Raw genomic sequence first — 13,941 nt, 5'->3', positions numbered from 1 at the left:
CTCCTGGCACTCTGAGCACATGACACACAATGGTAACTGAGCCTTCACAAGCCCAGACATTAAGTACGGGACAAGAGTTTCCCTGATGTACCCTCTGGGCACCTGCAAATCACTCACCTGCCCAGGTGAGTCCTGTCTTGAGGGGCATGGCACATTTCCCTCACCTTTGACAGCACTTTCAAGGCCTGTGAAGTCAGCAGGGTCCAGGACAGCTCTGGTACCAGGCAGGTTTATCATCTCCCGCAGCTCCTGGGAATTGTGGGCAGGAAAATGTTACCTCCAGCAAAGAGAGGGCAGTCCCAAATCACTAGGAGCCAGGAAATGGGTGCAGGAAGGAGGATGCCTGGGATCAGCACTCGCTCCCAAACCACCCCTCCCCACCAGGCACAGGCAGTTTGGGGCTCAGCTCTGGGAAACAGCAGCACCTCCAGCCTCACCTTGATGGTGAAAGCGACTTGGAGAGGTCCCCTCCTCCCAACCAGCCAGACACGCTTCACCTTGCTGCAGGCAAGAGCTGCCAGGGAGCTGTCAGTGATGTCTGTCTTCTGCAAAACAGAGACGCCAGAGTGGGACGAGGGCAGATCTGGAGGGAGCTGGGGGGAAGGCACAGCCTTGAAGGTGAAAAATCAGCAGAAAAGCTGGCTGTGCATGCAGAAAGCCCAGGCGAGGATGGGAAACAAGTCATCTCCCTTTGCACAGAGCTATTTGCACAGCTGGTCCCTCATCACTGAATGTTCTTTCTGAGGCCATAATGCACCAGAGGTAACGAGCCAGCACCCCGTGACTGCCTCGGGGGATCCACCCAGCAGGTTCACCTTGGGGCTAACAGAGCAAAGCCTTCCAGTGAGCTCCATTCTGAGGTGCCTGCAGATGCTGTTGGGGGACTTCCCAGCCCAGGACATACAGGCTCTGGATGAAGCCTGCTGCAAACCACAGCTCAAATCACCACCTGGCTGCCCCAGGCAGCTCCAGCACAAGTACGAGCATGGCCAGGCCTCACCCTGGCGCTGGCACCTCACAGAAATCTTGTGTTCTGTTTCAATCATGTGCATTTATCCAGACTGCAGGACCTTTTCCAGAGAAAACACGACAGGAGAGACACAAGGTAACCAGGATAAACCATTCCAGACCAATATTTCTATCAGGGAACTACCTGCCCACCCTGGCACTCATACCGGTGCCATGTCTCACAGCAGTGCTCTCAGCTTGCTGTAGTCACTGGTAGACAGTGCCTCCAAATTTGGGGGTTTTTTAAATTTAATTTAGATATTAATACAGGAAGTTGTTGCACAGCTGCAACAAACCTCATGGCATTTCTCCCAGAGGGAAAGCCCTTGCTGCCAACATCTGGGGCAGCAGCTGTATGGAGCAGCTGGTGCACACCAGCTCCCAGCTGTCTCTAGGGATGATGTCCATCCACCAGTCTGCCCAGTGCCACCAGCTGAAACCAGGCTGCTGTCCTCAGTTACAGTAGAAAAAGATAAACCCCAACAGAAGTTTCTGGTTTGGTGGCAGAAGAGGGAAAATAGCTCCTCTTTTGCTTCTCATAGGAAAGCAAGGGATGATGTTTGATTTCCAAGTTTTGGGTGCCAGCAGAGCAATCCAGAGGGCTCTGTGGCATCACCCAAGTCATGGCCACAGCCTTGGATCACTCCCTACATACTGGGAATCCATGTGTGCACCCGACAGGCAGCAGCCTTCCCTGGCAAAAGATCCCAAAGACAGAGGAGTCTGAGGTTTTGTCTGAGATGGGTGGGAGCCAGCAGCCACCCAGCAGGGAGGAAATTTGGGGCCTGGGCTGTCCTCATGATGCAGAGCACCCCTCACTCACCCTGAGGAGCTGCAGTGGGGACAGCAGGATCCGGGCAATGTCCAGTGCCACGTTGCCATGACCCAGAATCAGCGCTGTCTCACAGCTCAGGTCAGGCTTCAGCTGTGGGGAGAGACCCAGCTGTGACTGAATCTACACAATGTCCAGCCCTTTAGAACTGCTCCTACCACCCAAATTCTGTTCCACCCTGCTTTGCCCCAAAGAGAGGTGATGCAGATTGGGTTACCCCACACCAGCCTCCTCCCCAAGGAGACACAGCAACACAGCCACTCCCAGATGATCCCTCTTCCCACCTTTCCTGCTCTCCTGGGAGCAGGAGCTGTTTTGGCCAAAAAGCCTCCTCAGGAAGCAGAGCATCATCCCTACAGGTTCCCATCTGGCCCTGCCAAAACGTGCTGCAAACATGCAGAGCCAGCTAATCCACTCTCACTGATGTGCAAATTGTTCACATTTCTACCATCTAAGAAGGATTTAACATGGGTCCTGCTAATCTTTTCCAACTGCAGGCCTTTCAGGACTTAATCTGGAGCTGAATGCCTGCATTGGGATGGGAAGAAGGACAGGAGGAAGGGCAGGAAAGCACAGGGCTGTACTCACATCCCGGTTCTCAGGCAGCCCATTGTACCAGCCCACGAAGGCTCGGGCTGAGTAAACACCGGGGAGGTTCTCCCCTGGGATCCCCAGGACCCGGTTGTCTTCAGCACCGTAACTCTGAGGAGGGAGCAGACACAGTCAGAGATGTCACTATGTGCAGGGCTTGACACCAACACAAATCTCCCCTTCCAGCTGCTGCCAGGGTCACTGCATGGCTGTGATATCCCCTCCCACAGGCTAAGATACTCAACAGAAGGGCTAAACACAGCCCAGGCACAGGGGCTTCATCCACCTCACCATCCTGGGCTCCAGAGCCAAATCTGACGTCCTTGGTCCAAGGCAGAGCATGACAAGCTGAGGACTGAGCAGCAAGGACAAATCCATGGCAGGCTAAAATAAGCATTGGCCAGCACAGGGAGAGGTTTCAGAGTCCTGCACTTGATGCCAAGCTCCAGCACACGCCCCCTGCAAGGGCTTTGGACAAGCCTTGGAGTATCTGAGCTGTCCCAAGGCTGGGAAGAGTTTCCCATGGTAACAAGGCACCGAGAAACACCTCACCCAAACACAATCCACAAGACCCCAGTGGAGAATAACCCTCCAGACCTTTCCCAGGACTGCTGGCACGCTAAGGTTGTGGGTACCCACCAGCACCACGGCGTGGTAAGCCTGCTGCAGCTCGGGCACTGTCACGTCCCTTCCCACGGTGACATTCCCGTAGTAGGCGCAGCGCTCCGAGTGCGCCGTCTGTGTGAAGGTGTTGATCACATTCTGCAGAGATCACAGACCTGCAGTTATAACCCACAGCCAGGGCAAAGGCCTGACAAGAGATCCCTGTGCCCATTCCCTCCAGCCTTGAGATGCTCCACCACCTCATCCCAGTCAAGTTATTCTGAGACTCTTATCTACGAACAGCCAGAGCTAACTCACAGGGAGATAAGCACAGCTGTGACTTGGCACTCTCTCCACCGCCCCTTGTGAAAGGAAAATGTGTATTTTGCACCCACCTGGGGAGGACAGGACCTTTCCAGTACATTCAGCCCCTCAGAATAAACCCCCACTGCAGGGGAAAACTCCTTCTCAGGAATGAGATTTGCAGCCCACCTGGCCCCCTCTGCCAGCATCTCATCTCAACCCTTCCTGGAAACCACTTCCTTGAGAAAGGATGCAGGGCAGGATAGCATCCAGACCTTTTTCTTCTGAATGATCAGGGCTACACAGCAAAACCACTGCTCCCACCCCTGCAGCTCCAGACAGACTCAGCCTGGGGCAGTGTCTGCAGTACGTCCATTCCTCCCCTCTCACACACAGGGATCCAGGCATTTTGGTTTTTGGATCTCCAGGGATTAGAGGAAACCATTGCATGATATTACTGTGTCTGGATTTCCTGTATCCTACACTTCCAGCCACCTCTGCTCCAGCTCAGATATAGCAGATACTCCTGGGTACAGCTCACTGCCAGGCAAAGGAAAATGGTTGGGAAATCCTTGGTTTAACTTTTCTGTGCCCAGGAGAGCACCTACAGCCCAACCCCACAGCCCCCATGAGATCTGTGTGTTCCCAGAACAGGTACTGATTGAGGGGCAAATGGCAGCAGCAATGAGCAGGTGAGATCTTGCTGACAAAGTGCCCAGGGACAAAGAAACCCATCTGTGCTCCTTGGCCTTGCTCTAGGCCAGGCTGACCAGCACCAGGAGCTGCACTTCCCATCACAAGCCCCTGGCTCTGGCCCAGAGCCCTAATGCCAGGTGTCCCATGTCACCTGTCCATGGCCTCAGCATGGACAAGGAGGAGATCTGGACCTCTCTGGTCTAACAGCTCCATGTCACAGAGAGCCTGAGGCAGGAGGAAGGACAGTGACCACCTCAGCTGCACCCACCACTGTCACCACACTCAACCACACGGGCAAGGGGCAGGGAGCCAGCACCAACCTTCACCTCAGGGTGGTCTGGGGCCACTCCAAAACGGACAAGCCCGAAGGGAACAGGCAACTTCTCGTAGATGTCCACCAGGGCCCCACCATGGTGCTGTGGGAGAAGAAAGTCAGTCTTTCTGTCTCACTGAGGACAGAAAGGTCACAGGAGCCTAGCAACACTCGTCTGCAGCTGGGGGAAATACAGGGCAGAAGGCTGGGCTGCAGCAAGCCAGAAACAGCCTCTTCCAGACTTTTCCATGAGCAGGATGATGCTGCACCTGTTACTGCCAGCTCAGACTACAAGATGTAGCAGTGACCCCAAACAACCACCACATCCACCTTGTGGGGCTCCATCTCCCTACCCACTCCTGAGCTCCTTTTCCACACTAACCTGGTGGGTATCCAATACCTGGGGGCTGATCAGAGCCCCCGTGCCAGGAAGCAGCCAGTGCAGCACCCTGGGTGCTGGGGGACCTGCCAGACATCTCCCAGTCCCCAGCAGAGGTGCCCATGCCCTGAGATGGCCTGGGCTGAGTCACCTCAGGGACAGAGCCTTAGACAGATGTTTGGCTGCAAGGCTTTTGTTATCTTGTATTTTGAGGCAGCCTCTTCCCGAGATTAAGCTGCCCTGAAATTTGTCCCTGAGGCTTAGTAACAGCTATTTTCCAACACGTTCCAGAGACAAAACAACACGGTTTAATGATGGGGTTAAGCTGCTCTATCTCTGGAGGGTGCCAGCAGCCCAGTTCTTTTTTCAGGTCTCATTTCCCAACAGACCTGACTGACTGCCCAGAGCACTGAGATCTACAGACACAAGGTAGAGCATCACCCATGTATCTTAATTCTGCTGGGGAAGGAGGAGAGCAGGTCCCAGATGTCATTCCTGCTGGGTGACAAGAGCTTTGTGCGAGGCAGATTCCTGCAGATTATTTGATTCTAGAAAAATCACTTCGGATGAACTCACAGCAACCAACCTAAGTCCCGAATGGAAGGCCCAGGGGCAGAGCAGGGATGAAGGCAGCGGTACCTACCCCAACCAAAGAGGCCCAGGAGCACCATGTGGGGTCTGGGCTGCCCCAAGCAGCCCCCCAACAACACCGACCTGGCCTGAGCAGCGCCAGGAGCCCACTAAACCACCCCAGGAGGTGCTGAGGCTGCAGGCAGCACGGAGATGCCTCCCTGGGTGTGCAGATCCGTGCCCTCGCCCGCCGTCAGACCCATCCCGGTACCTTCAGGATGTGCTGAGCCGTGTAGAAGCCGGCGGGGCCGCTGCCCACCACGCAGACCCGAGGTGCTGGGGCAGGGGAGGACAGCCACCGCCGCAGACCTGCAGGGGAGAACGACAGGCAAGGCGTGAAGCCACAGGAGCTGCCACTGCCAGGGGCGGCCCAGCCCCTCCCGGAGCCCGGCACGCACCCAGCGGGGCTCGGCCCCCCGCGCCGGCCATCGCCGCGGCGGAGCAGAGCGGGGCCGGGCTCTATGGACCGCACCCGGGAGCGCCTCGAGGTCAGCGACAGCGGCTTTGGCGCTTAGGGCCGGGCCGGGGCCGGCGGGTGTCAACTGCTCCGAGCGCCCGAACCCAGACCTCCGACCCCGCGCACCGGGCCCCGCGCCTCACGGCCGCAGGGGTGGAGCACGGGCCTGCGGGGCGCGGTTCTCGCAGCCCCTCGGCCCCACAGTGATCGGCTCCCCACGGCTCCCCGGTGATCCCGGTCCTGTCCCGGTCCCCTGTCCCGGACACGTGTCCCCGCTGTCCCCCCGGGCCGTGTTCCGCCGCCGCCGCCGGGCCCCGCCCCTCACCGATCCGGCCCCGCCCCTCACCGATCCGGCCCCGCCCCTCCTCCAAGCCGATCGTGAGGCGGGAAAGCGCCCTCATTAGCATAACCCCTCCTGCCGCCGCCGCATGGCCCCACCCCCACACCGTCAGCCAATGGCAGCTCGCCGTTTCCACTGCGGCTGACCGGAAACGCGCTGTAGCATAGAGAGGCGCGGCAGGAAGAGCCCCCTGGCGGCCGCTCGCACCGCCGCTCTCTGTGGTGAGACCTCCGCGGTACCCGGCGCGCTCTCGCAGCATTCATCATCACTGATGCTGCTAATTGCCTGCGCCCGTTTATCGCTCAACAAGCGACCAGCTGCCAAAATCTACCGGGGAAAGCGAAGCTCAGGCTGATTTTAACACAGCCACCCTATTCTCGCCAGGAGAAACCCCTTCGAAGCATCCTTCGATAAAAGGTAAAACATTAACGCCAGAGGGAGTGGATAAATGATGCTGACAGAACTCCTGCCCCGGTGTCTCCACGGTCTCTGCTTTATTCCCTCCTTCATCCATATCCCTCAGAGCATTCCAGATGCTGGTGCTCGCACCTCCCATGCAGGAGCACCACATCCCATCTTGCTTCAGACCCTGCACAACACACCAGCCAAAAAAATCATCTCATAGGGCCTAGCAGACATTTAAAAGTTGGCCAGATGCCAGAGCATGCAGGCGAGTGCTTGATGGGGCTTTTAAAATGCAATTAAAACCATGAGGAGTTTACAGCCAGAAGCTGGTTGTAATACAGATCATAAAACCCACACGCTTTCTCTCCTGGTCTTGGAAATGAGTTGATGGCTTTCTGCAAAGGCACGCTGAGAATCACAGCTGGCTCTGTGCCTCCTTCTGCACCCACTCCTTCAGGGGGGGTTGTGGCAAGGACCAGGAATTCTGCTGGTTCCAAACCCTCAGCCTCAAGTCAGCACAGCAATCATCGAGCCCCTTGCCAGAGAGGCAAGGCTGAAGGCTCCCAGTATTGCCATAGAGGTCATCCAAAGAAGCATTTTGTTTATATTTGGAGGGTTCCAAGCACAGGAGTCAGAATCCTCCTTTTTTCCCAGAATTCTCCCTTTCCCCCGTTAACTTCTGTATCCACCAGCTCTGGCCGGGAATAATCCACCTTTCTCCCAAATCACAGGCTGTCTCCTGCTGGCTGAGGGACCTGCAAACACTTGCCTTCAGATGGCATTGCCTTAAACGACATCCATAAAATCCAGCTGGGAAAAGAGCTGTTGCTCTGACCAGTGCTTGGGAACATTTTGGGGCTGATTTCTTTGCAGCAGGAGAGGGCAAAAGAGCATTTTGTGCCCACAACCAGGAACATATGAGGTTAAGGTTACCCTGCCTGAATCAAAAGCAGCACCTCTAATGCTCCCTCATCCCCTCACTGGAGCTAGGAATGCCAATAATTTGTCACATTTACTTTAATTTATCTCTGATGCTCAATTGAGAAATTAATTGGGGGAGGGGCAGTCTGGGGAGGGTCTTTGGCCCCCTGGAGCATTCAGGCCATTTGCCCTGGCCATACCCCTCCAGCTGCCCCAGACCCAGCCTAACCCCTGCCCAAAGGATAGGAATTTGCCCTCTGGGTGTTTCATAATGTCCTGGATCAATGACCCACATAGGCCTGGGTAGAGGTGACAATGCCCCCAAATCAGTGCATCAGCAGCCCCTGGGCCCCAGCCCAGGGTAAATCGATAGTCCAACATTTCTGATGCCAAAGGGGTCATGCTGGATGGATCCAGGGCCACTCCTCCTTTCCCTGAGTCTGGATCACCTGCACAGGGATGCCATGGCCACCCCAGTTCCAGCCTCTCATCACAGGGACACTTCCCCAGTGCATCTGAGGATGCTCCTGGACTTGGTGGAGGAGAAGCAGAGTAAAACACCATGAACTGCCTGCTGCAACAATCACCTTGCCACAGGCCAGGACCTGGACAGAGCATCCCTGTGCCTTGGGACACATTTACCTGTGAAGCTTTACAAATCCACAACGTGGCACTGCAGGGGTCCAGCCCAGATGGGAGAACAACTCAAATCAGGGAGCAAAACCCCAGGCTCAAAGCAAAACCACGCTGGTCTCAGTTTGGCCATCTGCCCTTTCTGCTGCCAGCTCCCCACCGTGACACTGGGGTGGACTCTGTGGCTGGTCTTGCAGCTGTAGGACAGCAGAGCACCCTGGTAAAGCCAGACACAGCTCCCCAGAGGGGGCTTGAACTGGCCACATGAGTATCCCAGCCCTGGCAGCAGCACAGGGGGGCAGAGCTCACCCTCCCTAAACAGGGAAGGTGTCCCAAGCCCTGTACACCTGCCTGCCTCTGGCAGGTGATTCCCTTGGTAAACTCTTGCCATGGCAATAAGCAAGTGTGGGGTCACCTCTGACACCCCAACACAGACACCCCCCATGGAATGGGGGTCTTTCCCCCAGTCCTGCCCCGGGCACCACAGGATACCAGTAAATCTTCCTCCAGCAATGAAAGCCAGTGATAAAGGAAATCCACCCCAAAGTGTTAAGGCTGAATTTTCCAAATCTTTGTTCCTAGAAGGGACTGATTTAGCCCAAAGTCAGGCAAAGCACAAGTAGCAGTGACACAACCCCCTCCCCACCATCCACCCCTTCCCTCAGACCCCGACCACACAGCTGCAGCTCCATCCTACACATCCTGGTGCTTCTCAGTTCTGGATGTCCTGGACATCCCCCACGGATGGGGGGGATTTCCTCTCCCCAAGTGTAAAAGCAGAGTGGATAAAACTAAGCCCTGGCTGGGAATAACTGTGGGGGACCCCGATTTTTCTGTCCCTGGTGCTGCCCCACCTGTCTCTCCCCCTGCAGTGGCTCTGTGCACCATTTTCTAGCCAAAAGCAAGACTTCAGGGAGGGATGTTTCCTACACCATGACTTCATGAAGGTGTTGGTCCTGCTAAAACCGTCCCTCTGAATGTCCCTGTGAGAAACAGCCCTCCCAAGTGCTGTGGCCCCCGTGGTCCTCACTGGATGCCCACCAGCTCCGTTATGGGGGGAGCATGGACCATCAGCTCCTCATATCTCTGGAGGAAGAGCCAGAGCCTGGAGCTGTAGGTGTCCTCATTGTAGGGCAGCTTCTTCTGCTTCAGATACTGTGAAACGATGGGTTTGATCTGCAAAGGCAAAGGTAATGTCAGCACTGTGCAGGATGCCCTGGTGTTTGTACAAGATGCCTGAAACGTGCCCAGAAAACCCCACATGCCCAAAGCTGGGCTGGAGCAGGCAGTACCAGATGTAGAATCTTTGCTGTGAATATTAAGAGGAAGGTGGTTTCCCATTGCAGCATCACAGGGATTCACCCTGGCCAAATGCCTTTGGAGGGCTCCAAATTAGGAGAGATGCCCTAATGAGGCTTCTAATGAGAGCCAGCCATGAATGCTCATCGTTCACGCCCATCATTATTCCCATGTGCCCACACAGCCAGCTCGGTGAAGGGACTGGGAGGTTGCCACAGATTTAATTACCTCCTTCCCTGCAACACCTCTTTGGGGAAGGCAGGTCCTGCCAGCCCTGTCAGCTCAAGCAGAGGACACTGAAAACAAGGGCACGGTACTGAGTGAGTGGCAATCCTGTGCTGAAGGGCAGTGTATGGACCTGCCTTGGGATCCCTCCAGCTGGGGCAGTCCTCAGAGCCCACGTTTTGAACACACCCCACAGCTCAGTGCAGCAAGTAAGGGCATGAGCAAAGCGATAGGAGGTTGTCTGAACCAAAAACTGTGCAATGCTGGGGATACTTTCCCAATGGAATAACTGGGAGGATCCTGGACTGCTGGAAAGCTGCTGTAGGCTGGAACTGGGACCAGGAACCCAGAAGAAACAGGAATGGGATGGCAAGGTGTGGGTCAGGGCTGCAAAGCAGTGAGCGGTTTCCAGCATGGGAAGGAGCAGCACAGACAGGTCTGGCAGTGGGGGTGGGAGGTGGTGGGGAGATGGATGTCTCACGCCCATGTCACCTCCCAGCCACCTTGTGGGGCTGTCTCACCTTCAGGCACATGTTGTCAGAGAGGCTGGGGAAGAGGTGATGCTCCACATGGCAGCTGATGAGCGAGTGGCCAAAGGACCAGTCAAGGAGGGCGTTGCGGGGCAGGTTGAGGACGCCCAGGCTCATGAGGTGGATCCGCTTGGGTTTGCGGTCGGCCGCGAACATGGGGAGGCCGATGTGCTGCAGGAGAGGCAGGGTGGGTACCCTGTGGCACCTGTCACCTCCCCAGTCTCCCTCCAGCAGAGCCAGTGGCACCTCTGCCTGTGCGTGGGCACGAAGAGCCACGTTTGGGGTCTCTCTGCCAGCCCCAGAGCTGGGTTTGTCCCTAAAGTCACTCCATCTTGTGTTTGTCTGTCCATGGAGCCACCAAGGAGCTCCCAGACTCTGTTTCCCCAGTACATCCACACTTAGAGCCACCAGCGTTTCCCCACCCCAAGGCCTGTAACACCACATGTAACACACTTCAGCCCCCCCAATAATACCAGCCACTGCAGAAGACATCATCCTCACACCCTCTGCACTCATCTGCCCTGACATTTTCCAAGGGCCACCACTTTTCACCCAGCATCACCAGCCTAATGCTCCTGGTGACAACATCAGCACAAGGGAGGTGACGACTGAACCCACTCGCCTTAAGGTGACACAAGCTCTGGCCAGCAGCATCAGGGCTTTGTCACCAGCACTGGGTGGTGGCTTGCCTGTCTTCAGCACTGCTGGGATACCTGGAAGCTTCAGGTCTCTACCTGGAATATGTTGACATGGATGTAGGGATGGGCCAGGAGGGAGCGGGTGAGCAGCATGCAGAGCAGGGCGGACCACGGCGACTGGAAGCCCGAGACGTGGAGCAGGAGCCAGTAATGGCAGTAAAACCCCAGAAACATGCAGCAGAGGGTCCGGAGAGCTGCCTTCCACTCCACGTTCCTCAATAAATCTGCACAGGGAAGAGGAGGCAGCACATGGGAGAGGTGTTGACATTTCCCTACCACCACTGCTGCTCCAGCAGCCAGGCTGCCCAGTGTGCCAACAGCCCCACAGCCCAGCCCAGCCCATGAACTCACTTTCCCCATCCTCCAGGTTGGCCCAAACCCTATAGAACTGCTGGGGTGTGTGTCTGAGAGCCTCCCCAGAGCAGCAGAGCCAGCTGTGCATCATCACTCAGGGGATTTGGATGCACCTTCATTTCTTACAATTTGCCAAGTCATTGTCAGTGTATCTGGCACTGTCCTGACCTGGGTAATACAGTCCAGAGGGCTTTGCTTCCCCAGCCTCTTACTGCTTTCTGGGCTCTTCTCCCTGATTGTTTCCTGGCACCATTATTTCCCTGGAGCCACCACCTTTTCTGCCCAAGCTCTTTGCATCTGGCCCCCACAGCCCCCCAAACTTCCACCCCCATACACAGCCATCAAACACCCTGTGAGATGCTCTGATCAACCTGAGACCCACGTGTGACACTGAACCCCATTACAGCCACAGATCTGAGTTAAAGGAGGATGGATTTGGGGTGCTCCAGGCTCATGATGGCTTTTGCCAGAGACTTCAACATCCAGCACAGCAAAAGGTGAAGTGTTTTCTCAGCATCAGCTGAAAGCAGATGTATCAGATGTGGTCCTCAGGGCAAATGCAGCATCTTCTGCCTTTCCTGCAGTCCAGTGTCCCACCAGGGGCTGGTGCAGTTAATGTGATGCCTCCAAACGAAGTAGGACCCTTGGGTGGGTTGAGACCTGGGCAGTCACAAGCTTCCCACACCTGGCACCCTGTCCCAAGGTGGCTGGGACACGTACCAAGTGCAACCAGAGGGGTTAGGATGGGCACTGCAAGAGGCGCGATGAACATGTAAACGTAGCGGTTGAGGAAAGGAAGTTTCCACGTGCTGGAGTCCCCCAGGCCGATGACATTGGTGTAGCCGTGGTGGATCTTCACGTGGTTGTAGGTGGCCTGCTCGACTGTGAAAGCTGAGCAGAGCTGGGAGGAAAGAGAGAATTGTGGTGCCAGGGTTAGGCACTGCCTGGCTTGGGCTTGTGCGGGAGGAACCTGGGGAGATACTCTGGAACCAGAATGAAGCACCATGGGGAGATGCTCTGCACCCCATAGACCCCAAACCAGGCTGGAAATGGGATTTAAGGGTTAAGCTAAGAAACTAAGAGTTAAACCAGAAACCTTTCCCACCATTCCAAACATTGCCCAGCACCACAAAGGTGTTGATGGGGTGTTTTTGGGGCTGCCCCACTCACCTCAATGAAGAAGATAGCCCACACTTTGCCCCAGGACTTGGACTCGGTCAAGGCATTGTGGCTGGCCAGGTGACTGCCCTTGACGGTCAGGGTGTGATGCACCACACCAAGGGTGAGGACACCCGCCAGGAAAGGGATGGCCTGAGCTGACCGCAGGCACAGGAACCCTGTGGAGAAACCAGCCAGGCAGGAGCTTGGCCATGCACATGTCCTGCAGCCCTCTGAGCCAGGCTGGAGGTGTTGCTACACCCAAACACGCCAGCCACTGCCCTAAACCTGTTCTTCAGCTGTAGTTACAGGTGCTTAAACGATGCAAGTCACAGTTTGCCTCCTCATCATCCTCATGACTGGCCCAGCCACATTCACCCTTGTGCTGAAGGTTTGGCCACTTCCAGCCTCAATGGCAACGAGTGCTGCAGGTGCCTGATCCCACCCCACAGTCCTGGGATGTGGGATTGCACTGATATTATTCCTCTGCCAGGATTTGAGCATCCCCAGGAGTTCAAGAGAACGTCCTAGACACCAGCCATGCCGCCAGAGACCCACACTCAACTGTTTTCCTCTGCACCCACCACAGCCAGGGTCACTGCCACCAAAACCACCATGCTTTCCCTGTCCCACGGTGGGACACATCACCACTGTCCTGCCCTGTGTGCATCTGCCTGGGCACCATCCCCTCAGCCCAGGGAGTGCCCCAGATACCAGTGCCCCTCACTCCATCGTGTCCTCTTCACCCACCATGGGGTCAGAGCGTGCCAAGTCATGGGCTAAAGGAGTTACCGCAGCTTTGTTACAACCTCAGTAGGTGCCAACGGGCTCCCAGCACAAAGCAGGAGGCAGTGGGACCCCCGGGGACCCCCCTGGCCACGGTCTGGGAGTGCTGAGCCAGGTTACCTGCTGGCAGCAGGAGGAGGCTGCAGGCAAGGATGCTGATGTCCACGCCGTGCCGTTCCCACCAGCTGCTGCTCTTCACCACCTTCTGCACCAGCTCCGAGAGCTCGGTCATCAGGGCTTCCTCGGGCTGCCGTGCTCGCTGTGGGGCTCCCTCGGGGGTCACGTCCCCGTCACCCAGCGCTGGCCCCGGCTCCCAGCCCTCTGCCATCACGTCTGTCCTGCTGCCACCGGGTGCTGCCGTGCCCCGGAGCGAGGAGTCCTCCATCCCCCCGAGCCGGGGGATACCGCTGACCTCCCCGCTGTCCTGCCGTCCCCTCGGGTCCCCATCCTGCAGTGACATCTCCCTGCTGAACAGAGGTCACTCAGGTGTCACCCCCGGAGCATCCACCCCGGCACCCCGACCCACCGCGGGCGCGCTGCGGCTCCGGCTGCGGCCGAAGGACACGGGAAGGGCAGGGATGGGAAAAATAAACAATCCAAGGAGGACGCAGGCAGCGGACACGGCCGGAGAGCCAGGCAGGCACCCGGCACAGGGACACAGAGCACAGCCAGCACAGCCCCCTACTCACGGCAGCCCCGGCCCGGTGCCTCTCCCGGCGCTGGCCGCTCACGGGGCCGGGCAGCCCGGGCCACTCCGCACCGCTGCGATCTGGAGAAGGG

General features: G+C 56.9%; 2 protein-coding genes across 3 annotated transcripts in view; both read right to left on the bottom strand.

The window, feature by feature from the left end:
- FDXR (ferredoxin reductase) overlaps nucleotides 1-6,106 on the bottom strand; it is an 8,263-nt gene extending 2,157 nt beyond the window's left edge. Inside the window, exons 1-8 of the mRNA XM_086857768.1 lie at nucleotides 5,754-6,106; nucleotides 5,567-5,664; nucleotides 4,354-4,449; nucleotides 3,071-3,193; nucleotides 2,429-2,542; nucleotides 1,832-1,933; nucleotides 438-545; nucleotides 11-249 (exon numbers count right to left, since the gene is read on the bottom strand). Of these exons, the coding sequence (XP_086713894.1) occupies nucleotides 11-249; nucleotides 438-545; nucleotides 1,832-1,933; nucleotides 2,429-2,542; nucleotides 3,071-3,193; nucleotides 4,354-4,449; nucleotides 5,567-5,664; nucleotides 5,754-5,784 (911 nt within the window). The 5' untranslated portion in view covers nucleotides 5,785-6,106. The remainder of the gene's footprint in view (nucleotides 1-10; nucleotides 250-437; nucleotides 546-1,831; nucleotides 1,934-2,428; nucleotides 2,543-3,070; nucleotides 3,194-4,353; nucleotides 4,450-5,566; nucleotides 5,665-5,753) is intronic.
- A 2,554-nt stretch (nucleotides 6,107-8,660) lies between these two features.
- FADS6 (fatty acid desaturase 6) lies at nucleotides 8,661-13,941 on the bottom strand. 2 transcript variants are annotated; one of them, XM_023938649.2, is made up of 7 exons: nucleotides 13,851-13,941; nucleotides 13,282-13,628; nucleotides 12,388-12,554; nucleotides 11,938-12,118; nucleotides 10,900-11,087; nucleotides 10,157-10,336; nucleotides 8,661-9,287 (listed from the first exon to the last, which is right to left on the bottom strand). In XM_023938649.2, exons 2-7 carry the CDS (start codon nucleotides 13,619-13,621, stop codon nucleotides 9,138-9,140), a joined length of 1,206 nt encoding a protein of 401 aa, XP_023794417.1. In that variant the 5' UTR covers nucleotides 13,622-13,628; nucleotides 13,851-13,941; the 3' UTR covers nucleotides 8,661-9,137. The 2 variants fall into 2 exon arrangements, with proteins under 2 accessions (XP_023794417.1, XP_023794418.1); XM_023938650.2 differs by having other exon boundaries at nucleotides 13,282-13,625; nucleotides 13,851-13,939.

Source organism: Cyanistes caeruleus, chromosome 19 (genome assembly GCF_971803275.1).
Source record: "Cyanistes caeruleus chromosome 19, bCyaCae1.hap1.1, whole genome shotgun sequence".
Taxonomy (NCBI): Eukaryota; Metazoa; Chordata; class Aves; order Passeriformes; family Paridae; genus Cyanistes; species Cyanistes caeruleus.
The sequence above is the reverse complement of the archived record's forward strand: the minus strand, read 5'-3'. Positions and strand labels throughout refer to the sequence as shown.

Coding starts and splice junctions, on each gene's coding strand:
- FADS6 (XM_023938649.2), bottom strand. CDS start 13,621: ATGTCACTGCAGGATGGGGACCCGAGGGGACGGCAGGACAGCGGGGAG. Junction 10,337..10,899: donor TCCATGTCAACATATTCCAG/GTAGAGACCTGA, acceptor CCTCTCCTGCAG/CACATCGGCCTCCCCATGTT. Junction 9,288..10,156: donor CTGACAACATGTGCCTGAAG/GTGAGACAGCCC, acceptor TTGCCTTTGCAG/ATCAAACCCATCGTTTCACA.